Source organism: Oncorhynchus nerka, linkage group LG3 (assembly GCF_034236695.1).
Source record: "Oncorhynchus nerka isolate Pitt River linkage group LG3, Oner_Uvic_2.0, whole genome shotgun sequence".
Classification (NCBI taxonomy): domain Eukaryota; kingdom Metazoa; phylum Chordata; class Actinopteri; order Salmoniformes; family Salmonidae; genus Oncorhynchus; species Oncorhynchus nerka.
Window position 1 is genome coordinate 18,682,464 of NC_088398.1, and position 25,123 is coordinate 18,707,586.

Sequence of the window (25,123 nt, forward strand, 5' to 3'; positions counted from 1 at the left end):
CTGATGAATCAAATGAAATGAGAAGCCAACTGAATAGAAACCCAATTCTAAAGGGTGTCATGGTGAAACAGGGTCAAGGTGTGTGAAGCATGATTCACTTTCTCTAAAGAGTTAAATGGATAGGGAGGTTGACTAGGCTGACTCTTGGGAGCTCTGCTGTGGTGGCTAAAGGCAGTGTGTATTGACGTCCCTAAACCTGCCTCCAGGCTCCAACCATAGAGCCAGGCCTGTACTGGCAGCTTCAATAGTACTAATTAGATTGACTGGAATAGGCCCGGTCTGTGTGGATGAGGAAGGTTCCACGATAACTTCCTGCCTGGCCCTCAGGTTTGTGAGGTGTCTTCAAGGCCGGGAGAAATACTTTTTATTTCAAATAAAATGATCTTGATGACTTTTGGTATATGGGTACTCCATTATATTCAAGGCTATGGTACAGCCAAGGCTTAGTCCATTCAAGTGCAGTTCAGCTGCCTCACATAAAAGGAAACGTGTACTTGTTAGAGGTAGTCTTTATTGGTAATAATGGTGGCCTTTGCATACTGAAGTTCAGGATGTTTGTGAAGTTCTATCATAAGATAGATTCCATTACTGTGTATGGGGACAGCTTCTACACAACTCCTTTATTTGCTCAGACTGTCGAAGCAGACAGGCAGACCTTCCATGCCTTCCCCTACTCTGGGCCTATAATTTACCAGCTGAATGGTACTGGAGTTGGTCTTTGTTCACAATCACACAAACAAAGTGCTAAAATTGTTCTCCAGCCCATGTAAAACTGATGAAAATGTATTAGCTTCGATCAATTTTTAATTTAGACTGTAATAATATCGTTTTAGTATTGCCAGTGGCTACAGCTTTTCTCAAAAATGTTCTGGCATATAAGGCTTTTCAAGTAGATGTATTGTTGTGTTGGCATGAATCCTAAAACAGGGTTATTTGGCTCCGATTCATTTTACATGCTCCTCTTTATCAATATAAGGAGATCATTGTAATTTGGGTAAACATCTTTTAAATTGCATATGAATTTGAGTTTGTTTATTCAACCTTTTTTGAGTGTCGTTGGGAGGTTAAAATTAGTTGTCGAGGGGTGTTAGCCAACAATGAAATATCTTGTAGTTGTGTGTGTACGGCAGTGGGTGTATCTCACAGCCAGTCTGTGTCTGAGAAAGTAGTGCTCTACAGACAGAAGCCTATTTGATTTTGTGTCAGAGACGATGCTTGTGGAAAACCACAAGTTGCAGCAGTGCAAACAGAAATATAGTGAGTACACAAGTTCTGACATATAGAACACTGCTTTATTCATGATAAGATCAGTAACTTGCATTATTTGTTTGATTGTTATTAATATTAAAAGAACAAAGTTGTTTCCGGTTGAGGAGTATGCTCAAAGGACCCCGGGCCTAACTGTTTTCTGTGAGATGGAACTGTTCAGGACAACAATACTTCTGTCAGTTCTGGTTCTCTCTCAAGGTAACATAGTTTCATCTAATATTTCTACTTTGATTGTATTCAATTATATTATCTTCATTGGCTCTTTTGATGGAAAGTATGACGGTTGTACTCTATGTACATCAAACACAGCATCAAATGTATTTTACAATTGTTTGTATGAGTTGTTTGTTAATACTAAAGATATGCACATCAAAATAGTTGGCAGTGGAGTCACATTTGCTTTCTTATTATGCTTCAACATCACCATATTTTAAAATGAATTTGTTTGTTTCGTTTTATTCTACTTTTTGACAGCCATGTGTTGGTGTGTTCAAACAAGTAATAAAATATTTATACAAAAAGGGCTGACCGGAGTGATGCCAACTAGTTGTAGGCTAAATGCTGCACAATCTTACAGAGGATTACTTTACTTGCCAATGTAAGAAGTTTACTGCAACAGCCAATACGATTCATCGAACACCAGCTAGCTAAAATTCAAAGACCGCTTGACGCAACATAAAAGTACAGGGAATTCAAATCAACCAACCATAGTGAACAAGAATTGGCTGAAACGTAAACATTTTGTATGAATCACTAATTTGTCACAGAGATACATAAACAAAGTGACAGTTCAGAATGATTTGCTTTCCGAGGAGGAGAGCTGTGACATGGGTTAAAGCATGAACAACTATTTTGCTTCACAAAGATGATTCATTATCTGCATTGATTCCTCAAACATTGCTAGTGTGAAATTGGTTTTAATTCAACATTGAGCCACAGATGTTATTCATGGCATATCCATCTAACAACTAAATTAACCAACTGAGGCAGTTGATAATAGCTGTTATGAAATCCAACGTAAATATAGTGATTTACAGACTCCATATTATATCCTTCTAATGGGACTATTGTGTAGCCACCTTGAAATACCATCAACAGACAGTTTACAAAATGGAAAAGATTATTCTGATTAGAGCCAAATTCAATAACCTGTTGGTAATTTACCGCTGCCTGTCCTGGTCTTCATAAAGCATTGACAACACGTGGTAAGATGAAATAACTGATTGGACAGCTGCATGAATACTCTCATAACTACACTACGCATAACTACAATCATTTTTCATTTATCTTAGTTTACTTTGTTTTTTATCTTTTCAGGCTTTCTAAATAAAGACTACTCTGTTCCGGGGAACTTCTCTGGGTCGAGAGAGACTGATGAGCAGCAGACATCCAATCTTAGTGAGTTCCAGTTTTATTTAAATGGTTGGTATTATGCTAAAAAGATCCTCAGAACCCGAGCCTCCAATCAAGCTTCATTTGGTTCCGGAGGCCACTGCAATCTACATCGATCTTACTCTCTGAATACCACCCCCCATTCCTTCCTAAACCCCAAATTCCAATCCCTCGTGCCCATCCAGTCAAATTGCTAGGTGCTAAAATAGAAGGATGAATGGATAAGGTGTCTGTGTGCTTCTTAGAGGGAGGAGACAACCTCAAGCAACGATCCTGCAGAGAACTTGATTGCTCACAAGTCATTATACTGAGATCGAAATTATATGAGGCAAAGGCATTTGTTTTACTATAATGATACAGGTCACCATCAAATAAGCCATAGTGAGACGATATTTTCATTGTTCTGAGGGTTATGATGATGATGTGTAAGGCTCCTTTAGGGCAAAGTGGGAGGAACATCCCATACAAATATGCTCTCTCTAACACACAAACATGCTCTCTCTAACACACAAACATGCTCTCTCTAACACACAAATATGCTCTCTCTAACACACTAACATCAAGGCGGTGGCCCGTTCCTGTAGGTTCATGCTCTACAACATCCGCAGAGTACGACCCTGCCTCACACAGGAAGCGGCGCAGGTCCTAATCCAGGCACTTGTCATCTCCCGTCTGGATTACTGCAACTCGCTGTTGGCTGGGCTCCCTGCCTGTGCCATTAAACCCCTACAACTCATCCAGAACGCCGCAGCCCGTCTGGTGTTCAACCTTTCTGGTGTTCAAGTTCTCTCACGTCACCCCGCTCCTCCGCTCTCTCCACTGGCTTCCAGTTGAAGCTCGCATCCGCTACAAGACCATGGTGCTTGCCTACGGAGCTGTGAGGGGAATGGCACCTCAGTACCACCAGGCTCTGATCAGGCCCTACACCCAAACAAGGGCACTGCGTTCATCCACCTCTGGCCTGCTCGCCTCCCTACCACTGAGGAAGTCCAGTTCCCGCTCAGCCCAGTCAAAACTGTTCGCTGCTCTGGCCCCCCAATGGTGGAACAAACTCCCTCACGACGCCAGGACAGCGGAGTCAATCACCACCTTCCGGAGACACCTGAAACCCCACCTCTTTAAGGAATACCTAGGATAGGATAAAGTAATCCTTCTCACCCCCCTTAAAAGACTTAGATGCACTATTGTAAAGTGGCTGTTCCACTGGATGTCATAAGGTGAAAGCACCAATTTGTAAGTCGCTCTGGATAAGAGCGTCTGCTAAATGACTTAAATGTAAATGTAACACGCAAACATGCTCTCTCTAACACACAAACATGCTCTCTCTAACACACAAACAGAAAACAAAAAGAAGAAAAGAATGATCAATTGTCATTTGTGTCATAGAGGATATCAAATGGTCCGTAGAGTCAGATTTTTAAGGAAAATGCTATCAATCAGTTATAATCATACTACACTAACCTGGTTTTCATTCTCTATTTGTTGAACCTAAATGAAGTGCAATTCCACATTTAAACCGGGAAAAAAGTGAAGACTAAAGTGTGATATGCAGAACTAAAGGCTCCAGTGTCACATGGTTTGAAACCACTGAGTATTTGGTCCCGTGGTGTTTCTAGAATCAGGTTGGTCGACTTCAGTGTCCCCCTCCGAATTCACCACCCAGTGACATTTCCACAGGACATGACTCACAGGATGTGGCTGCTCTGCTGAACGTCTGCAAAGAGCACAGCAACCGATAGGCCAACAAACAGCTAGGGCATTCAATGTGTGTGTACTATGCTGTATAACATGTACTGTACATGTGACTACACTACATGGGGAAATATAAACAGCCATCTGTATTTCACTCTCATATTGATTCTGCATCTCCCCACCCCTCCAGCCATATCTCACCCCCCCAGGCTATCTCAGCACTGCTCTGGGGTTGTCGAGGTGCTCCATCGAGGGCTGTGGAGGCCGGTGACCTTTGACCTTGGGTCTGCAGAGTGGGCCAAAGTGGTGGAGGACATATGTACCAACCTGAGCTGCGGGGCAGTGTATGAGCTCCGACAGAATGGCACAGCTACTTTAAACTACTCCAGCTCAACGTGTCTGAGCCAGTGTGTCTACAGAGACCTACTGGTGGAGAACTGTACAGAGCTCTCATACACGGACTGCTCTAACCTGACTGAGATAACCTGTGGTAAGACCCTCATTGCAAAGCTTATGAGTGGATCGGCACAATTTATCTTGAGCAAGAGTAATAGCTACCACTGTTAACAAGCAACCCCAAACACATTGTTGCAGTAACGCCTGCAAATTGCATGCCATGGAGAGCCATCATATGGGCTGTCTCAAGTGTTTTGTGGACGCTTTGCAACAAGTTCCTCCCTTCAGCACGCTTCCATTTTCAAGCTGCTTTTTAATGATCCTGAGCGAGGCCCAGCTTCTATCTAGGTATTCTGATGATCTATGAACTGATTGGTTGATCTGTTCATTCCTCAGGGCACCAGGCCGTGCGATTGGCTGGAGGCTCACACCACTGTGAAGGACGGGTGGAGTTGTGGAGAGAGGAAAAATGGGGAACGGTGTGTGACGATAGTTGGGACCTGAGAGATGGGGGCGTGGTCTGTGCTCAATTGGGCTGTGGCTCTGCCCTAAATGTGAGTGGGGAGGACGGGTCCTTTGAAGCGGGTGTTGGTCTGGTTCTCTTAGATGAAGTGAACTGTGGGGGGAGCGAGAGGAACCTATGGGAGTGTCCCTCCATGGGGACAGTCAACGACTGTGGACACAAAGAGGACGCTGCAGTGGTTTGTTCAGGTAAGCCTGCAGCTATAATATTATCATTGTCAGTTACTGTTTTCAGAATCATGTCATAGTGTTTTTATATTATCTTTAGATTGGTCTGAATATGGATAGTGCAGTAATAACATGTAAAACACATTACCATGACTGAACATCCGGTGTCTTGGTGACGAACCAAGTCCCCATCATCTTAGCGCCGATTTTCAGCGAATCAAGAATGATTTGACTCGTGACCTTATCAGCGTGTCTGAATGGATAGCACTCAGAGTCTCAGTCACACTCAGCACTGATACTGACGAACAAGCTTCAAATCCTCCTACAGTAGCGCAGAGATCAGGTGATGTGAGAGAGGTCGTAAGCAGAAAAGAGACAGCTGCTTTGCATATGAATTATTGTTATTTTCATTAACGGGAAAAAAAAAAAGAAACACACAGGCAGCACAAAAACACACAGGCCTAAGTATAATGCATGTCACTCAGAAAGTAGACTTACCACCTCAATACCACGCTCTGTCTGAGGAAGACCCTCAATGGAAGATGTTCAACCTGGGAGCCAAGTTCAAGAGTTCCTTGGTGAGAAAACATCCAAACTGCCTTGACCTCAACATGACAACAGTTGTTCGGCACGTCCATGGGTTTTGAATCTTGCATCTAAATGAACAATGTTTGCTAAATGTATAGTGTGAGTTTTAGTGTCTGAGACTCCAGTTCTGTCAAGGCCATGGCTTGTTGACCATGTTTCCGATCCATTTCGAACACCTCAAGTGATAGTTCATTATGTAGGCCTACTCAAAAGGCTACATCCATCAATATGTGAGTCCTACACATTTCAAAGTACTTTTTTTTTTAAAGAGAAAAACTCAAACATTCCTGGCAGTAATTGCCAAATGACTGACTGAAATGTCTAACTTTTGAATAAGAGTCCGATATTGGTTCAATAGATCATTAGATACACAGATGGACAAACACAACTCCTCTTGGATTTACAATTTTTGAGCAAATGTTTTTTTAAGCAAAAATGTTCCCCGTCTTTCAAACAAGAGTGCCTTGAGCACTCAGGAGAAGTGAGCCATGCATCTGTTATACATTCTAGTTCTCTAACACCTCTAGGACTTGTCCATTTCCCTGACAGGAATTCCATCTCAACCAGGCAACGAGACGGCAGAACAGAACACCCAGACTTCAACCACAGGTACCTTCAATAGATGCTGACACACATGACCCTCCATCTGTGTAATAATACACCAAGAGTGTCTGCTCTGCTCATTAGAACATGTCAAGAAGAATTTGTTATCTAGTCTGTACGCTGCACTATGATTTGTTCTTGTTTCCATCAGGCTCAGTTCTACTAGTCACCAGTGCAGAGAGCCGGTCCTCTCCTCCCGTAGCTGCTGTCTGGGGCTGCATCGCATTGTCTATAGCCCTCCTCCTCACACTCCTCTCCAATGCTTCACTCTTCCTGTCTTACAGGAGGAGAGCTGGTGAGTCATCGTGTTTCTCTATTTTTCTTTCTCTTTTCTTGCCTCAGACTCAACTGTCACTCTCCCCATTTGTTCACACCAACAACAACAAACATGCTATCATCAATGAGTAGTAATTAAGACTGAGAAACTGCTTAGTCAGAAGGGTATTACATATTCTTCTCAATGGTTTGCCAATTATGATAATACAACAACACAAAGCAATGTGATTCAATACAGTACACAAAGGATATCACCAAACTGGAACAGTATTCATTCCCCTGGGTTGGTTGATTGCTCATTAAGAGAGTCCCACCACCAGTGTTGTTTTCACACCAACTTTAAATTTAAAAAAGCAGCATTTATTATTTCACAAGGATGATGTATGAATATGTGCCATATGTGACGGCGGTCTAATTCAAATATTTAATTGGTTTTGAGATGTGTTGTCCTTATTTTCTTGTCCAACATCAAAGACAACAAAGGCCAACAAACCTATTATCCTAGCTTCGGTAAAGATACGTTTCAAAGGCAAAACTTTCCCTTCATTACTAGCACTTCTGGTTCACCAAAGACAAGATGGCCGCTTGCTGTCCATCCAGTCTCAACACACCGACCGAGGGGAGAGTGTCAACCTCCTCACAGTCACCATGGACACAGCTGATTACAGTGAGTTCCTACTGGTGCACTTGTCCTCTCTGTGCCCATTAGTTACTTGCAATTTTAGGGAATGTCTTATTAGTTCAAGTGTCCCATTTGTCATTTTCTCTGTGGCCTTTCATGCAGCTCCACAGTACCTTTCCAAACAGCCCTCTCAGAATGACACCGAAGCCTCGTGTGACTCTGACTATGAAAACGATGACTTCAATGACCAACCCTCTGTTGCCATGGCTACTGCACTTGGTCAGTTAATCTTCATAGTTTTGGATAAATAGTGCAATTCTAAAAGAAAAAATATGGGAAGTGACACATGGCTATTAAGGGAGAAAGTGGTCCAAGGACTTGCTCACAGTGCCAACCAAATGGTCTTTTATGTTTTCATTAGTCAGGGTCCTTGACAATGGAGTGAGCACAAGCAGAGAGCCATGGGAAACCACGCAGACAGCAGAGACCTCTGACGCTCCTGAGAAATATAATATTGTTACTGAGACAATCAATGGCATTGAGAGAAATAACACTGCCACCCAAAGCTGTAAGTTACTGTCAGGTTGGGTGAACCAGATTTTTTACCATGATCGTATTGTGTCCATATAGAACAGATTTCTTCATCCTCTTAAAAGGACATAATGTCCTCTTAAAATCTGGGACTTTACTATAACCGTTTGCAGAACAAGGAATCAGAAAAGTTCTAATTTTCAAAAAATTGCCATGGTGACAGAAAAGTTGAATAAGAGCCCTAATTGTAACATACTAGCACTAACAAACATTTGTATATCCAGGTCATTCGCTGGTGTCATCCAGCACGTCTTCTGGGGAATGCTATGAGAACATTGAGACACTGGAGAAGGAGCTGCTGGACTCAGGTCAGTCTAAAATGCTCAACGGCAAATGCTGCAAAAAATAAACAAAATAAAATAATTGTAGTCCAAAAATGCTTTTGTGGAGTCAGTCAGTGCATCTATGAAATCCATTCTCATGAGTCAACGTTAACAGAGTAACTGTGTGGAATGCTAACCACCCAGGTCCAGATTTGAGAAAAACTGCCCTCACAGACTTGATCTGTGGAAGAGAGCCATCCTTGGGATCGAGTAGCAGTACATCATCAGGGGAATCCTACTACAACGTGGGGATGGCAGTGGAACAGCATCTACAGTCAGGTCCGTTCAAATCAATATCACGAGAACAACAAACACCTCATTTATCTGGCTGTGTCTAAGCACTGGGTGGAGTAGACACAACAAACACCTCATTTATCTGGCTGTGTCTAAGCACTGGGTGGAGTAGACACAACAAACACCTCATTTATCTGGCTGTGTCTAAACACTGGGTGGAGTAGACACAACAAACACCTCATTTATCTGGCTGTGTCTAAACACTGGGTGGAGTAGACACAACAAACAGACACAAGACACAACAAACACCTCATTTATCTGGCTGGCTAGACACAACAAACACCTCATTTGTCTAAACACTGGGTGGAGTAGACACAACAAACACCTCATTTATCTGGCTGTGTCTAAACACTGACACAACAAACACCTCATTTATCTGGCTGTGTCTAAGCACTGGGTGGAGTAGACACAACAAACACCTCATTTATCTGGCTGTGTCTAAACACTGGATGGAGTAGACACAACAGCAAAGGCTTTTTGCACTACACTTTTGTTTTTGGGAGAAAATATGTAGATTCGTAATTACTTCACTGGGAGCACATTTTCTCATTTTCTCCTCAGAGAACACCTATACGCATTCCCCTGTGCAATCAACCAGTACACACCAGGATCAGCAACAGCCTGTGAACAGTAGCTGCCACCTACTGAGCAATCAAAATCAAGGTACCTGATATTTCTGATGAGTCTCTGCATGTGTGTTTCAAAGGTGGACAGAATTTCCATTGAACCGTGTAATGTTCCCTGCAGAGACTAATTCTCAGTCTCCTTGCTGGTGTCATCTTGTGTTTCAAAACCTGACATTAATTTGACGACCACCGGTGTAATCCCTGAAAGAAACAGAACAAATCATATTCAAAAGGTTTCTCTAAGTTTATAAGCCAATGTGATTTCAAGTTGTGTCAAAACTCAATTCAAAGAACTAAGGTAGTCTGACAGATGGGGCCATTGGGTATGGGGCATAAACATCTGTGAGGATTTAAATTGTACTTAATTCCCTTAGTAAATCTGGCGAAAACTATCACAGTGAATAATTGAAAGGGTAAATATTTCTGGCAGGCGCATGCTTGAATCCAACAGAGAGCGGAAGAGAGAGACTGTCCTCATTCAGATGGAGGAAATTGGCCAGCTCTGTTTTTTCACTAATCTGCCATTAAACTATGGACACTAATACCCTTTATAGACAGACTTCACTGCATGTTGCCTGTAAAATGGTTTTATCTGCCAATGTTTTTTAGAACCCAATTCATACGGTCCCATTTTTACCACATTCTTGCCGGGATAAGCATTTTATATCTACTGTGCACAAGCCGGCATGATTAGGAGTGGGAGTAGATGTGGGTGGATTTATTTTAATAAATATACACCATCACAAAGAAATCTACTATTCATTTGTTTTTTTGGCAGGTCCTAAGAAACATTATAGGACCGATACAATTTATTTGAAAAATAATACAAAATAATGCCATATTTTGAGTTTAATTATGTTACTGGTCTGTGCACCCTATAGGCTAAATGGCTGTGCCATAAATATAAAACCAAGTTATTTGGTTCATTAAACAGATAAGACACACTTAGGCTACACTGGTCACAGTCAACACATTTCATAGTAGGCTGAGAATATAATGAAATATAACAGAATAAAATCCAGAATATTTTTCCCACACAATTTGCGTCACGGCAACGTGTGGAACTGCTGTCATATAAATAAAAGTGATTTTGAAACAGAGCCCAAGGCAAGCCCATGCTTTTTCTCTTTTCTATCCTCCCTCTGCTTTGATAGGGAGCAGCCGTAGGGTCTTACATTGAGAGTGTCTTCATCATGATACCCATAGAAAATAATAGCAATCTATACTTTCAAAAGCATGAGTCTCCTGTTCATATTTCACAACCACTGCTGGCTTTTGGAGTTGCCTATACACGACCTAGCATAACAATCGGCCTACGCTTGATTTAGGGTACATTACTGCATGCTAAATGTTTCTAATCAGTGATAGATGAGCAAACAAATAGATGAGTTACCACCTCAGTTACCACCTCTACTTATTTGCCCAGCCAGAGAATTAACCAAATATAGATGGAGATTCAGGTGAAACAAAATCACATTGACAAGTCACAGGCTTTTGGTCGGGAGTAGAACAGGCTACTAAGCGACTGAAGATTAGTATTTTTCTCCGCTCATACAGGAGTAATTAAGGCTTTGTTCTCTAATTGTACTTTTTTTGTTCATTAGAATTGTTTATTTATTATTTCATTTTGAATTAGTAGGGGGTGCTGCATCACCCTCAGCACCCCTATTTCCTGTGGCTATGCCGTTAATACAAAAGGGTGATTTAAAATGTTCAAACATTGATGCATTATCATTAAGGGTAGGTTCCCTTGACAAAGATTAAGCCTGGTCCTTGACATTAAGTCATGTTCAATGGCGGCACCAGGTACCCGTATTCCCCTACATGGATCACAACTGTGCAGTAGATTCTAGAGTCATGTACTGTCTGTAATGTACATTGCCTTCATAAAGTATTCATACCCCTGGACTTATTCCACTTGGTTACAGCCTGAATTCAAAATGGATAACATAAATAAAAACACACAATACCCCATAATGACAAAGTCAAAACATGTTTTCAGAAATGGATAACATAAATAAAAACACACAATACCCCATAATGACAAAGTCAAAACATGTTTTCAGAAATGTTTGCACTTTTTTAGAAAATGAAAAATATATTTTAATTTAAATAACATGTTAGAATCACATTTGGCAGTGATTACCAATATGAGTCTTTCTGGGTAAATCTCTCAAATCTTTGCACACATGGATTCTACAATATTTGCACATTATACTTTTTTACATGCTTCATGGTCTATCAAGTTGGTTGTTTATCATTGCTAAACAGCTATTTCCAAGTCCGTCCATAGATTTTCAAGCCGATTTAAGTCAAAACTGTAACTATGCCAGTGTATATTTGGCTTTGGGTTTTAGTTTATTGTCCTGCTGAAAGGTGAATTTGTCTCCCTGTGTCTATTGAAAAACAGACTTAACCAGGTTTCCGCTAGTATTTTGCCTGTGCTTATCTCCATTCCGTTTTTTTATCCCCCCAAAAAACTCTACTCCTTGCTGATGACAAGCATACCCTTAACATGATGCAACCACCACCATACTTGAAAATATGAAGAGTGGTACTCAGTGATGTGTTGGATTTGTCCCATACATAACACTTTTCATTTTTTATGAATTTGTTAAAATGTCTACAAGCATAATTCCACTTTGACATTATGGGGTATTGTGTTTAGGCCAGTGACACAAAATCTCAATTTAATCTATTTTAAATCCAGGCTGTGTAACAACAAAATATGGAAAAAGTCATGGGGTATAAATACTTTCTGAAGGCATTGTAGATGCAATTGCTGAAAACATGTAGCCTATTGTAGATGTATGTAGATGGTAATGTAAGTCTTTTATACAGAAGATTCAAGCAGCTCATCCTCTTCGGAGCTTTATGAGAACATAGGAGTCCAAGATGAAGAGGGGATTGGTGATGCTACTGTGAAAGAAGACCCGGACCAGTCTCTTTCTGACAGTGACTACGATGACATAACAAATTACTAGCATTTCATCAAACATAGCAGTGAAGTGAGAACTATCATCATTTACATTTTAGCAGATGCTCTTATCCAGAAAGACATACAGGGGAAATGAAGTGTAATTGCCTTGCTCAAAGGTACAGACAGATATGTTTTCACCTCGTTAGCTTGGGGATTCGAACCAGCGACCTTTCTGTTACTGGCCCAACGGTCTTAACCCCATTCGCTTCTCCACTACACAGAATGACCAGCATTGTCAACAAACTACACTGTCACTGATATTGATTTAATACAGTGATCTGAGCCACACAAAGCACAGTCAATGCACATCAAACTTTTTAAACTTGAAATTCAATTGTGTTAATATTATCAAGGAGAAAAAGCTAAAAAAAAATAATAAGTGCATACAACATCTATTCAACTATGACTAAATATGAATAGCCTAGTCTATACACGCATATGCAGATGTTTTGTACAGAATATGAGCACATTTTTTACTATCCAAAATACCTACTTCTGACTGGGCTATCACAACAAATCCTCACAACAAATCCCATGAATGTCTTTGGCAGTTAAGCGTTTTTTATGGTTCCCTGATGATGAATAAATTAGTACATATTTAATAAACTATACACAGACTACTTAATTTGATTATGATTCATTTATCAACTACTTGGCGGTCAGAGTGAAGTAATGCTTTTATGTTTAATATTGTATGTCTAAATGTCTAGCACAGATGCAACAGGAAAAGCTTGCATCATTTAACTCCACACTAATCTCAACTTCATATTATACACAATACATGAATGGTAAGATCAGGAATCCCTGAACAGAGAACACATTTGACTCAAAGGGACAGAAGAGGAAATAAACAAAAGGACAAGGGAGATAGAAACTAAGACAGAGAAGGAAAGGCTACAGAAAAGCATGTAACATACTGAAATACTACACACACACATTATATATATATATTTAGCCTCATCTTTCCTAAGTACCGTTTTCACACAAATATGGTCTGACATATACCTGCTCTTAAAACTGAGCTAGCTAAAATCACATCTCTAAAGATAGCAGAAGACCTACCGTGTTCATTTAAACCCAGAACACACTAAATGTAATGCAGAGAAAGACCTATATCATTCTCAAGGCAGAAAAATATGTGTTGGGATGTCTATAACAAGAGGACATTGGTTTTCAAGTAACTTCAAAGTGATGTGTGTGTGTGTGTGTGTGTGTGATAGAAAGAAGGCTGTCACACGTCATGCTTCCCACAGACCCATTTGAGCTGGTGCTGTCCTCTCAGGTCGGTGAGGTCTCGAGCAGAGTGCCAGCTACACTGGCAGGCGTATACTCGCGCCCCCTTTCTTCTCCTCAGCTTGGCCCGCAGCTTCTGACAGTCTCGCATGTTGCTCCTGCAGAGATACAAAGAGACAAGGCTGGTTAGCTAAGCAATGAGCTAGATGAATAGATTAATTTATCTCACAGTATAATACTGGTATGTAGAGTTATAGATAGGATAAGTAGTACTAAATTCACAAAGTACTTGACCCAAATTGGTCATGTGCATGGAACAAAACCAGCATCCAAGGACCCTTGAAAGATTGTTGAATGATTGGAAACATCACAAATATTCCAGAGTTAACCTGCAATTTACAGCTGAAATAATACATTTGGGTGGAAAGACAAATTAGACAAGACACAATGGACATGGAAGTATGGTAAGGATGGTAAGCATGTCCATCCTAAAGCTTCATTTCAGCATCATTTGCACAATACGTTATGTTGCATTTAACAAGCACACTTGAATGATAAATGAATCCCCCATGTCTTGTAGAGGAGCCCTAGTCTCTCAGCAACATAGTAAAACCTCTATACTCCAGCACAAAGCCTGAAACCACCAAGTGTCCACCAGAACACCGACAGCAAAACCCACAAGCTTGGAACATCAGCCACTGCACATGCTCTTTTTCGATTTTAAAATGTTTTTCTCCCATTTGAGCACAGCCCTTCTGTCTATTGTCTTAGTTTGCATTTCAAGTCGACTCTCACCAATAGTATCAAATTAGTGTAGCCTAGAATAATTTAATTCCTGTCTTGGTGTTAAGAGCGCCAAATACCCACGCCTGCATACTTACAGCGCTACTGTTATAACGTCTTCCACTTCACTGCATTAACTAAGCTTAAGTGTCTTTGTTATCATGGGCAAGCTCTCTGTCAGTGAAACAACACAATATTGAACCAGAGAGGCACCCAAGGTGGCATTGTTGTGTTGTCTGTCTCCATCCACTAGTACCAGTTGTCCTATGAAATTCCTATCTGCCATGCACTGATCTCAGAGCACGGTTAAAAAAAGTTTTAAATTAAACCACTGTGTAGTCATTCTCACTTTGGCAAAAAGTTACCCGTTTCTCTGAAAGGGTGGATATCAATCAAAGGTTGAAAGTCATAATCCTCACTGAAAGGGTATTTTACATTAAGAATCAAATGAAGATTATTCCAGTTTATTTTCACGAAGTCCCAAAATAAAAGGTTTACACTGCCCTCTTCTGTTCAAATCTGAGAAATTTGGGATTTGTGGTTTTCTGTAACAACTTCAAACTTGTTTCAAGATAATAACAATATTTAAATTCCGCAAAGAGTTTGTTAACCCATAATGACAGATCCGGCCCAATGAGAGGAGGCTCACCTGAAGAATAGGTAATCACACGAGGGGTCCCATTCATGATCGTCAAACATGGCCACCCGAAAGTCACAGGAGATACATTTCAGCTGGTCACACGACCTGTCAGCCCATGTTAAACAACGAGTCATTAAAATGTGATCCATGCTTACACACACTTAACATTACAACAGGGTTCCCCAACTGGTGGCCTGCGAGTGATTTTATTTGGCCCCCCACGTTTTCTGAGAAAAAAATATATATATATATTTTATAATTTTATTGTTGGACATAAGACTGTCAAATATTTCACATAAGAACAAATTGGGATCGAAAGAGAGCGTTGATCAAACACATGCTTTACCAAAGTCTCATTATACTAGACTTTATGGCTTCCTGTGAATGACCATTTTGGTCTGCCTAAGATAATGACAACTGTAAAACATACAATAACATTGACAGCATGCAACAGAGATATACCGATGTCTTAGATAACATTTACTGAGTTTCAATAATAATGAACACATCTGAATTTTTGCAGTATAACACTGACAGAACGATACAGCCAGATATTATGATTCAACAGGCTGCAACACAAAACAAACCGTTGTCGGCAGGATTCGAACCTGCGCGGGAAGATCCCAATAGATTTCTAGTCTATCGCCTTAACCACTCGGCCACGACAACTGCCTACATGTACGTCTACTACCTACCTACATGTACGACTACTACCAACCAACTATGCTCACATGAATATGTGAGGTTCTTTAAATTTGAGTTATTGGCACAAACTTACTTACTTTCTTGTTGCCTGTGGCAATGACTTCGTCTTTGCCGTTTTAGGAAGCTGTCCTGTCTGCAAATGTGTAAAGTTAAGCAAATATGAGACTACCTAGGGGGCAGCCCTTTTGCAATGTAACGTTGGCTAATACATTGGAATCAGAAGGTTAAATATGATAGCAACCTTCCCATTGGAAACAGGCTAAATACAATCAAACATAGCCTTGTATTTATCTAATTATAGCTAGCTAATACTGTGATATCCAGCTAATTAGCGACTATGGGTTGCTTATCTACTACTGGACAGTAGATGCTGTTATGTTTTAGCCAACAGCATTCAACATTGCAAGGCGATGTAGCTAAGGTTATTTACTCACGTTTAGCTCAAGGGAATCGAAGTCATCGTCAAGTATGTCCTCAAGACGGGCATCTATATCTTCGCTGTCCGTTTTTCTGGGTGTATCGTCAGTGGTGCTGACGGTGTGAAGCGAGGAACAGTTTTAGCAAGCTAACGTTACATAGCTAACTAGGTGATTTAGCTAACATGCTTGATGAAATAACAATGCATTTTAGGAAGGCTGGCGTTTGCAACTAATTAGCTAACGTTACATAGCTACCGCCGTTAGTTACGTTGCATAAGCTTCCACTGTGTCAGTCATGGTCAACCACTTGGTTTGCTAACGTTAGTCCATTTCCCCCGTACTAGTTAACGTTAGCCTGTTAACACTTGCATTTTACTATGCACCAGTTTTTTTTCTCCGTCAGTTTGTGTTAAACATTCCCTTGAAGTTGTGGCGTCAATGAAACATTGCGACAGAACTTTGTTTCAACCTCATCTAGCAATTCGTCCGCCATAGCTTCAGGTACTGCTGCTGTCATGAACAGGAGTGCTTGATTGACAGGCGTAACCTCATTTCAAGTAGGTAAAGATTGATACCGTGTAGCTAGTGAATTGTGTGTTGTGATACAATAAGAGATACTGGCTATCTATGATAGCTTGGGCAACCACTGGAGAAAAATATCACGTTGTCGGCAGGATTCGAACCTGCGCGGGAAGATCCCAATGGATTTCTAGTCCATCGCCTTAACCACTCGGCCACGACAACATCTGATTTAAATTTTTGACAGAAATCTTTCATATCCAACATCTTTTGTCTATAAAAAGAGACTTCTGACATTTGAACTTATATTATGATTCAGCAGGCTACAGCACACAACAACAACCCGTTGTCCGCAAGATTTTGACCTGCTCGGGAAGATTTCTAGTCTGTCGCCTTAACCACAAGGCCTAGATAACTACCTCCTAATTTCACTTGTACGTGTAACTATGTTTCAATTATTACCATGTTGGGTAGTGAGTTAATTAATTGGTTTCTTCATATTGACTGTGGCAATGACGCTTCTCAGAAATGTTACTTAATCAATGACCAAGTACAAACATTTGTGAATAAATGAATTCAACATATAAAATAAGCATTACAAACTGGGTGGTTCGAGCCCTGAATGCTGATTGGCTGACATACTCGTGACGTGTTCCACGGGTATGACAAAACATGTATTTTTACTGCCCTAATTACGTTGGTAACCAGTTTATGCAGGAATAGGCTGGCGAACAATTGGCCGGTGTAGGCCATAATTGTAAATACGAATTTGTTCTTAACTGACTTGCCTAGTTAAATAAAGGTTAAAACATAAATAAAATTATAATAGCAATAAGGCACCTTGGGGGTTTGTGGTATATTGCCAATATACCACGGCTAAGTGCTGTATCCATGCACTCCACTTTGCGTAGTGATTAAGAACAGCCCTTAGCCATGGTATATTGGCCATATACCACACCTCCTCGTGCCTTATTGCTTAAACATAAAACACAGGAGGTTGGTGGCACCTTTATTTGGGAGGATAGGCTCGTGGTAACGTCTGGAAGCGGAATCAGTGGATTGGTATCAAATACATCAAACACATAGTTTGATGCCATTCCATTTGCTCCATGCCAGCCATGATTATGAGCTGTCCTCCCTTCAGCAGCCTACACTGATATAAAATGTACTTTATAAAGAGAACACTGATGTAATACCACCCTGCATACCACTGTTGGCTTGCTTCTGAAGCTAAGCAGGGTTGTTTCTGGTCAGTTCCTGGAAGGGAGACCAGATGCTGTTGGGAGGGCCAGTAGGAGGCACTCTTTCCTCTGCTCTAAAAAAATATCCCAATACCCCAGGGCAGTGATTGGGGTCTCTGCCCTGTGTAGGGTGTCGTCTTTCGGATGGGACGTTAAACGGGTGTCCAGACTCTCTGAGGTCATTAAAGATCCCATGGCAAGAGTAGGGGTGTTTAACCCCCGTTTCCTGGCTAAATTCCCAATCTAGCCCTCAAACCACCACAGTCACCTAATAATCCCCAGTTTACAATTGGCTCATTAATCCCCCTCCTCTCCCCTGTAACTATTCCCCAGGTCGTTGCTGCAAATGAGAACGTGTTCTCAGTCAACTTACCTGTTAAAATAACGGATAAATAAAATGTACTTTATAAAGAGAATGTTAGTGCAAACCGTTAATACAGAAAGAGCTGTTCAGAGCAAAGGAAAACAGTATGTTCCCTGACCGGGAATCGAACCCGGGCCGCGGCGGTGAGAGCGCCGAATCCTAACCACTAGACCACCAGGGATCAGTTACGAGCCTATATGGACATTTCGAATTTAATAGAACAATACTTACATGTCTCTACAATATTCTAATACTATTGTTCGTGTTTCTTATTTTGTATTATGTTGCGTTTATTTATTAAAACACTCACTCCCTGAACTTGCTTCCCGACTCTCAGCGCACATCGTTACAGCCTGACTATACCTTAATTACAAAATAATGCTATCACTGCATTCTTACAAAACACAACCTATTCTTTTTTTGTCATGCTTCTTACCTCTCATATGTCATACCTCTCTTATTTTAGCCACCACTTACTAACTTAATGACTCTATAATGGATGGGGAGCTGTGGTTTCTCTTTTATTTTACAGAATAAGCTCTCACTTTAACTTTCATTCTGTATAAGTTTGTCATAATGGCCCTGATACTTTCAATTTATCAGAAAGGGTGTAGGCTACAGTTTCTGTTTTATTTCTTTGAAAAGCCTACACATATTGGTTCTACAGGACCGGTCAGAGGGTTGTCTGCCTCCCTCTGCTCTAGAGGTGAACTCTCCAGAAAGTAGACATGACATTTAGGCTCCTTGCTCAGCTTCAAAAGTTCACTAGTCTTTCTCTGCCTTTCCTCATTCAAGTATATAATGAGCCCAAACTAGCTGAACAGGATCTCACACACAGACATCATGTTTTATGGAACCCTGTCCCGACCAGTTTGGCCCCAGAGTGTAGATCAACATTAAATCCTTCTTCTCAAAGGGTGCATCTAGAAGATGTTGTTATGAATTCTTCTTGCTCCTTTGTATTAACATATTTGTAATGGTTACCTATGATAAAGATAATCATTTTTTTGTAAAAAATATATTTAAAAAACGGAAAGTGAAATACATTGAAACTATCACCATTGAATGAGAGGACAGTGGACAACTCACATAGCTGATGGTGAGCAATGCTGCCATAAGCCCCACAATGGAAAGAACTAGGATGGTATTGCTTTCTTCTGATTGGTCTGTGGACTTATTGTCAAGGCAACCTGCAAATGAAAAAGTCATAATACACTAGAAACTAATACACTGAGTATATATCAGCACAGAGGAACTTTCTGGGGTGTCAAATTTAAAACACCCACATGCAGTATACAGTTTGCTTACATACCAAAACAAGCACACAATGAGATAAGAACAAACTCACCAGTCACTCTGAGGTGAACCTGCCCCTCCTGGTTCTGCTCTCCTACAGACACTTGTACCTCCCACTATCAACAGCCGTTACATTGGGCAGGAAGATATCAAAAGAATGATCAGCCAAAAGTTCCACTTCACGCTCCAAACCTGCGTACCATTGGGTGGTGCTGTTAGGTGATAGCCTCTTCATCAATAGACCAGCCTCCTTATTATAGGGCTTCTCACCCAGCTGGGAGAAGAGGGTGTGAGGTTACTTTATGCCCTTAACAGCTGGTCTGGAGCCAGTGCTGTAGTTTCAATAATGATGATTACAATGAGGACTGAGGACATACCAGATTGTAAATCACTAGTATGAGCCACTTATGTGTGAGCAGCCAAAGATCTCCAGAAAAACAGCAAAAGGCAGATAGTCAAATAGTAGTTAAATCAAGTTCCATGGTTCAATTGCTAAAATGAATTAACTCAAGACACATTTTGCTCACCAGGACAGCAGGAGACAAACCTGAGGTTAAATTGGCTGGGAACATAAAAGTTGTGAGTTCTGCTGTCTTTAGATGGAGGAAAGAGTGGACGAAGATTGATATGATTAAGTGGCTAGACAAAGGCGGCCTACAATACTAGAAAAGTACATTTCCTGAAGAAAATGTGGTGTGCTTGCTAACTTGCTTAAAGTATTTATGGTTTTGAAAAAAGTTATTGTAGTGGTACTGACTGCAGTAGTAATGGTAATGACTGGTTATATTTGAAAAAGTAGGTAGCTGTAAAAAAAAATATATATATATATATTGATTGGTTTGGTGTCTCTAGCTTGAACAGTTCAATAGTTACTGTTGCTGAGTTGTTTTATGTTAATTTACATAGTTATTAAACGTTTCTAAGAATTTGAAGTTAGGATAGCCAGAACCTGTGAAAGTTGGTTTGGTGTCTCTAGCTGAATGGTTCAAGAGTTACTGTTGGTGAGTGATTTAGTGCTAATTTATGCAAATGAATATAGTTATAGTTGATTAAAGTTTTTAAGAATTGGAAGTTAGGATAGCCTGAAAATGTAAAAGATGGTTTGGTGTCTCTATTTTAATATGGTGTCTCATAATTATGTGAGGTTTTATGTGTTGTTGGAGGTGCCTCTTGGTCAGTTTAGCTCAGATATGGTTGCCTTCGTCAATCCGTCTAATCCTGCCTAATGAGAGGCCGGCCCTGAGGTCTCTGATCCAGGGCTTTAGTCAGCATTAGCAGGCCACACTAATGCCCTGGAAAAGAGTAACACAAAGTAGTTTACCTTGTACCACCTCACTGACCAGTGCCTGACCCCAGGTAAAGAACCGAATCCTCACCGCATATTGACCTTGTATCTTCAGCATCCTTCATATACCTGCTGTGCACACAAACTGGAAAATAGAAGGCAAATGACAAGACGAACCTTGTTGGACAGCCCTTACGAAAAAGATTGCAGTCAGAGTGCAGTATCACTGCAGTATGCTGCTTCCAAAATAAACATTTTTTTTTACTGCAGTAATGTTGCAATGTAACTGCAGTCAGAGAGCAGTATAACTGCAGTATGCTCCAAATACTGCGTCCAAAATAACACCGTTTTTTTTACTGCAGTAATTTTGCAATGTAACTGCAGTTAGAGAGCAGTCTAAAAAAAAGGTGGAAGGGAGGACATAAAGACTTGTTAGCCCTGAAAGGAAATGTCAACCTACCTAGTGGTAGACAAAATGGATTATTAGTTTGCTACGAAAAGTGTATTTGATCGAATATAAATACTTTCTTAATGGTTAAGTTGTTACAAGTGTACTAATATAAGTAGGACACGTGACATCCCGGCAACTTTGAGAAAAAATACTTTATATCGGAGTCTCGAGGGGAATATGCATATTCATGTCTGAGGCTAGTAGCGTAGCATCTCTCTTCATTGAATACAGGCCGTGACGTCACCAACCCTCATCGAATATTCAAAAATATTGATACAATAATGAGATGTGTCCACCAATCCAAATAAAAGAGAGGCGGGAGCCAACTACCATTTTTAGAGCGGAGAGACATGTGTTTTGTCAGAAAATCTATAATCTTTGACTGCAGTAAATCTGTTGACTGTCCTATTTCCAAACCCCGCATTTATTGATTAACTCGTCAAGCATCAAACATGGAGCTCTTGCCTTTGATTAAACGTTTTTGGTAAGTAGGAAAAGCAACGTAAAACGCAATTGAAATGAGACATAGTTATGGTCTCTATGTAATATATTTCAGACTATAACTTTAACATGGACCTTATTTTGATAAGAAAAATGTATCGAAACCACTAGGCTGCTACAGTCTCGCGCACCAATCAGATACTCCTCATATTTCCCTGTGCGCAATCGCGACGAGGGTATGTTGTCTATGTGTGACTGCATATAAAAAAATCCTATAGGTCTGTGTTTATAAGAAAATGTAATAATTTACATCTTAACCATATTTAAAAGGTGTCAGCCGAGGAATTCCCCTTGCTCTGGACCAGGGTCGGCTGTGCTCTCCACGCACTGGACCAAGATCTAGAATTCCCCTAGCAGGGTCTGCCCCTGGCAGGAGTCGAGTCACTGGTATTCTTTTAAAGGTCCACCAAAATGTTCATTTACATTTTATCTCGGTATAGTCAGTTCTCCCTCACAGCACAGGTATTTGAATAAAAAGTCAAATCATTGCCTGATCTTTTCCCAAAGGGCCAGGGCATCGCAATCTTTTCTTTTCCGAGGCCCCTTAAAACAGAAAGAAAATCTGGGGTCCCCCATGGGCATTAGGGCTCTGCTTAGTTGGCCACGGCTTACTTACTAAAAATAAAAATAACAAATCTGGGGTCCACCTACATTAGAGATACCACAGAGTAAACTGTCTGATTGATATTAATTGTTGACACTCACTATATAAAATTGAACATTGTTTTTCATATTTTAATGCATGTCAAACTTTAGTTTGTGATTTTCTATTTCTTAGTTTTCTCCTTATATTTTCAAGGGCTCCTAAAAGCTCTGGGTCCCTCTCCCCTGGGGTTCCTACGTCCCCTGGTTGAAAACCACTTATCCCTCTTTTTTTACAGGGTAAATTGACTGAGGATACATTCTCATTTACAGTAACAACCTGGGAATATTTACATTTGTGTGTGTGTGTGGGGGGGGGGCAGATTGGGAATTTAGCCAGGACACGATAAGTACCATGGGATCTTTAGTGACCACAGAGAGTCTGGACACCCATTTAACTATCCCAAAGACTGCACCCTACACATGGCAATGTCCCCAATCACTGCCCTGGGGCATTGACCTTCCAAAACCTGTTCAGCAGCATCCAGGGACCAACTCTGCTTATCTTCAGAGGTAATTTAGCAGTGGTATGCAGGGTGGTATGCTTCTGGCTAAATGTGGCCTATGTGACAGCAGTCTGAATTCTACAACAATGTTCCATAATAGATCTAATCTCAGATTGTCTAATGTGAAAGCATTAGATGTCCTGAATACAAAGCATTATGTTAGCCGCAAATCCAACACAACACATCATTGATTACCACTCTTCATATTTTTAAGCATGGTGGTGGCTGCATCATGTTTTGGGTATGATTGTCATCAGCAAGGGCTAAGGAGTTTTTTAGGATAAAAATAAACGGAATAGAGGTAAGCACAGGCAATATCCTAGAGGAAAACCTGGCTCAGTCTGCTTTCCAACAGATACTGGAAGACAAATTCACCTTTCAGCAGAACAATAACCTAAAACCCAAGGCCAAATATACACTGGAGTTGCTTACCAAGACGACATTGAATGTTCCTGAGTGGCCTAGTTACATTTGTGACTTAAATCGACTTGAAAATCTATGGCAAGACTTGAAAATGGCTGTCTAGCAATGATCAACAACCAATTTGACAGAGCTTGAAGAATTAAAAAATAATAATGTGCAAATATTGTACAATCCAGGTGTGCACAGCTCTTAAGAGACTTACCCAGACAGACTCACCACTGCCAAAGGTGATTCTAACATCTATTGACTCAGGGGTGTGAATACTTATGTAAATTTGAGATTTCTGTATTATAATTTTTTATTTATACTAAAAACATGTTTTCATTTTGTCATTGTGGGGTATTGTGTGTAAATGGGTGAGATAAAAGTTTTTATTTAATCCATTCTGAATTCAGGCTGTAACACAACAACATTTGGAATAAATGAAGGGGTATGAATACTTTCAGAAGGCACTATAGATGTTAGAGATGCCGAGCAGTAACAGAAAGCTCTCAAGATTAATCGGTTCATCTTGGACTTGGAAGTGATTAAATTAACTGGCAATTGGAGATTTACTGGTCTGAAATCCTAATGCTGTTGTGTTATAAGGAAGATACTCACTTAACCTGTGTCAAAATTAGTAAGGATTAAAAAAACATTTAACATATTTTTATACTGTCCACTATCTACTCTGCAATTTATTATTGGTACAGAAATACATTTCTTTTTGAAGTTACAAGCTACACTTATCCCTATCAGACAATAAGCTCAGAGACAAGTGACTGACTGAATAGGTTGATACAGTGAGGGAAAAAAGTTTTTGATCCCCTGCTGATTTTGTACGTTTGCCCACTGACAAAGAAATTATCAGTCTATAATTTTAATGGTAGGTTTATTTGAACAGTGAGAGAAAAACACCTGTCAAAAATGTTATACATTTATATGCATTTTAATTTCCCTCACTGTATCACTTTGTACATTTCATGGAGACTTACCAAATATCAGTTTTTTAAAAGTTTTTAAAATTAACTGACAGATGTCATTTGATACACACTAGTATTACATGAGCCGCAAATAAGCAAATGTTTTTTAGGTCAGATGCTTTGCATTTGCACTCTTTAATTCTGTTACACTTATTATTATTGTGCAATAATGTGTTGAGTGCTATGATCACACAGTTGACGTGAAAAAAGGTCACTGTTATTGTATATGACCCGAATCCATGCACTCCTTATATCAAATCTGTCCTGTGATATGGTGATGCAATAAAAAACAAATATAGATTTATTGTATAGTTACATTTTTTTAAGCTACATGAAATTTAATTTTTCTAAAGGATTTTAATTTTCAATGTGGTTTAGATCACATGTAACCTAGCTTCCATTTTATGCTGTGTGATGTTGTTACCTTATAATGTATTTGGGGTAATGTGATTGTCGATGACAGTGACAGAGACTTCACAGAACGGTTGTCACTCAAGAGATTAGTGAAGAGGTATTTATGGATTTAACAATTAAAACAGCTATCCAAAAATATCATATTTCAGCTATCACTGTGTCAGCCCTTGAGGATAATTGGGATCATCCCTTTTAAAATGTGCACATTACAAGTGATGGAAATGACTCGTGTCAAGAACCAGTATATAACTAGTATAAAATATGACAGAATGTGTCGTATGAAATAGGTATAGATTTGTTGCCAGCCATTTAGCACCTCAAACAGTATACTATGCAGAAACATAGTTATGTATCTAGTTTGCAAGCCTCTGTAAAATGGTAAGGTAAATCATTTATC

The 25,123-nt window shown here is 40.1% G+C and overlaps 2 protein-coding genes and 3 non-coding genes across 10 annotated transcripts; 1 reads left to right on the top strand and 4 right to left on the bottom strand.

The window, feature by feature from the left end:
- Positions 1-1,149: 1,149 nt before the first annotated feature.
- Positions 1,150-12,967, top strand: LOC115103512 (T-cell differentiation antigen CD6-like). 6 transcript variants are annotated; one of them, XM_065009181.1, is made up of 13 exons: positions 1,150-1,257; positions 1,359-1,467; positions 2,587-2,667; positions 4,544-4,843; positions 5,146-5,460; positions 6,577-6,636; positions 6,782-6,925; positions 7,460-7,807; positions 7,950-8,096; positions 8,344-8,427; positions 8,587-8,721; positions 9,298-9,399; positions 12,204-12,967. In XM_065009181.1, exons 2-13 carry the CDS (start codon positions 1,416-1,418, stop codon positions 12,344-12,346), a joined length of 1,911 nt encoding a protein of 636 aa, XP_064865253.1. In that variant the 5' UTR covers positions 1,150-1,257; positions 1,359-1,415; the 3' UTR covers positions 12,347-12,967. The 6 variants fall into 6 exon arrangements, with proteins under 6 accessions (XP_064865253.1, XP_064865246.1, XP_029480206.2 ...); XM_029624346.2 differs by having other exon boundaries at positions 1,155-1,467; positions 7,460-7,573; positions 7,691-7,807; XM_065009184.1 differs by having other exon boundaries at positions 1,161-1,257; positions 1,352-1,467.
- Positions 12,968-19,230, bottom strand: LOC115114147 (cilia- and flagella-associated protein 418-like). The gene is made up of 5 exons (XM_065009196.1): positions 18,683-19,230; positions 16,138-16,234; positions 15,781-15,836; positions 15,008-15,103; positions 12,968-13,733 (listed from the first exon to the last, which is right to left on the bottom strand). Exons 1-5 carry the CDS (start codon positions 18,694-18,696, stop codon positions 13,574-13,576), a joined length of 423 nt encoding a protein of 140 aa, XP_064865268.1. The 5' UTR covers positions 18,697-19,230; the 3' UTR covers positions 12,968-13,573.
- Positions 15,586-15,667, bottom strand: trnas-aga (transfer RNA serine (anticodon AGA)). Its single transcript has one exon. It is a non-coding gene; the product is annotated as a tRNA-Ser (tRNA).
- Positions 16,785-16,866, bottom strand: trnas-aga (transfer RNA serine (anticodon AGA)). Its single transcript has one exon. It is a non-coding gene; the product is annotated as a tRNA-Ser (tRNA).
- trnae-cuc (transfer RNA glutamic acid (anticodon CUC)) lies at positions 18,356-18,427 on the bottom strand. The gene has a single exon. It is a non-coding gene; the product is annotated as a tRNA-Glu (tRNA).
- Positions 19,231-25,123: the final 5,893 nt, after the last annotated feature.

Excerpts from the sequence above, each read along its gene's own strand:
- LOC115103512 (XM_065009174.1), top strand. The coding sequence starts at position 1,299 with ATGATAAGATCAGTAACTTGCATTATTTGTTTGATTGTTATTAATATT. Across the intron at positions 2,668-4,543 it reads GCAGCAGACATCCAATCTTA|CCATATCTCACCCCCCCAGG; the intron begins GTGAGTTCCAGT and ends CCACCCCTCCAG. Across the intron at positions 9,400-12,203 it reads ACTGAGCAATCAAAATCAAG|AAGATTCAAGCAGCTCATCC; the intron begins GTACCTGATATT and ends TCTTTTATACAG.
- LOC115114147 (XM_065009196.1), bottom strand. Across the intron at positions 15,104-15,780 it reads TTGCCACAGGCAACAAGAAA|GTCGTGTGACCAGCTGAAAT; the intron begins GTAAGTAAGTTT and ends ATGGGCTGACAG. Across the intron at positions 13,734-15,007 it reads TGTGATTACCTATTCTTCAG|GAGCAACATGCGAGACTGTC; the intron begins GTGAGCCTCCTC and ends GTATCTCTGCAG.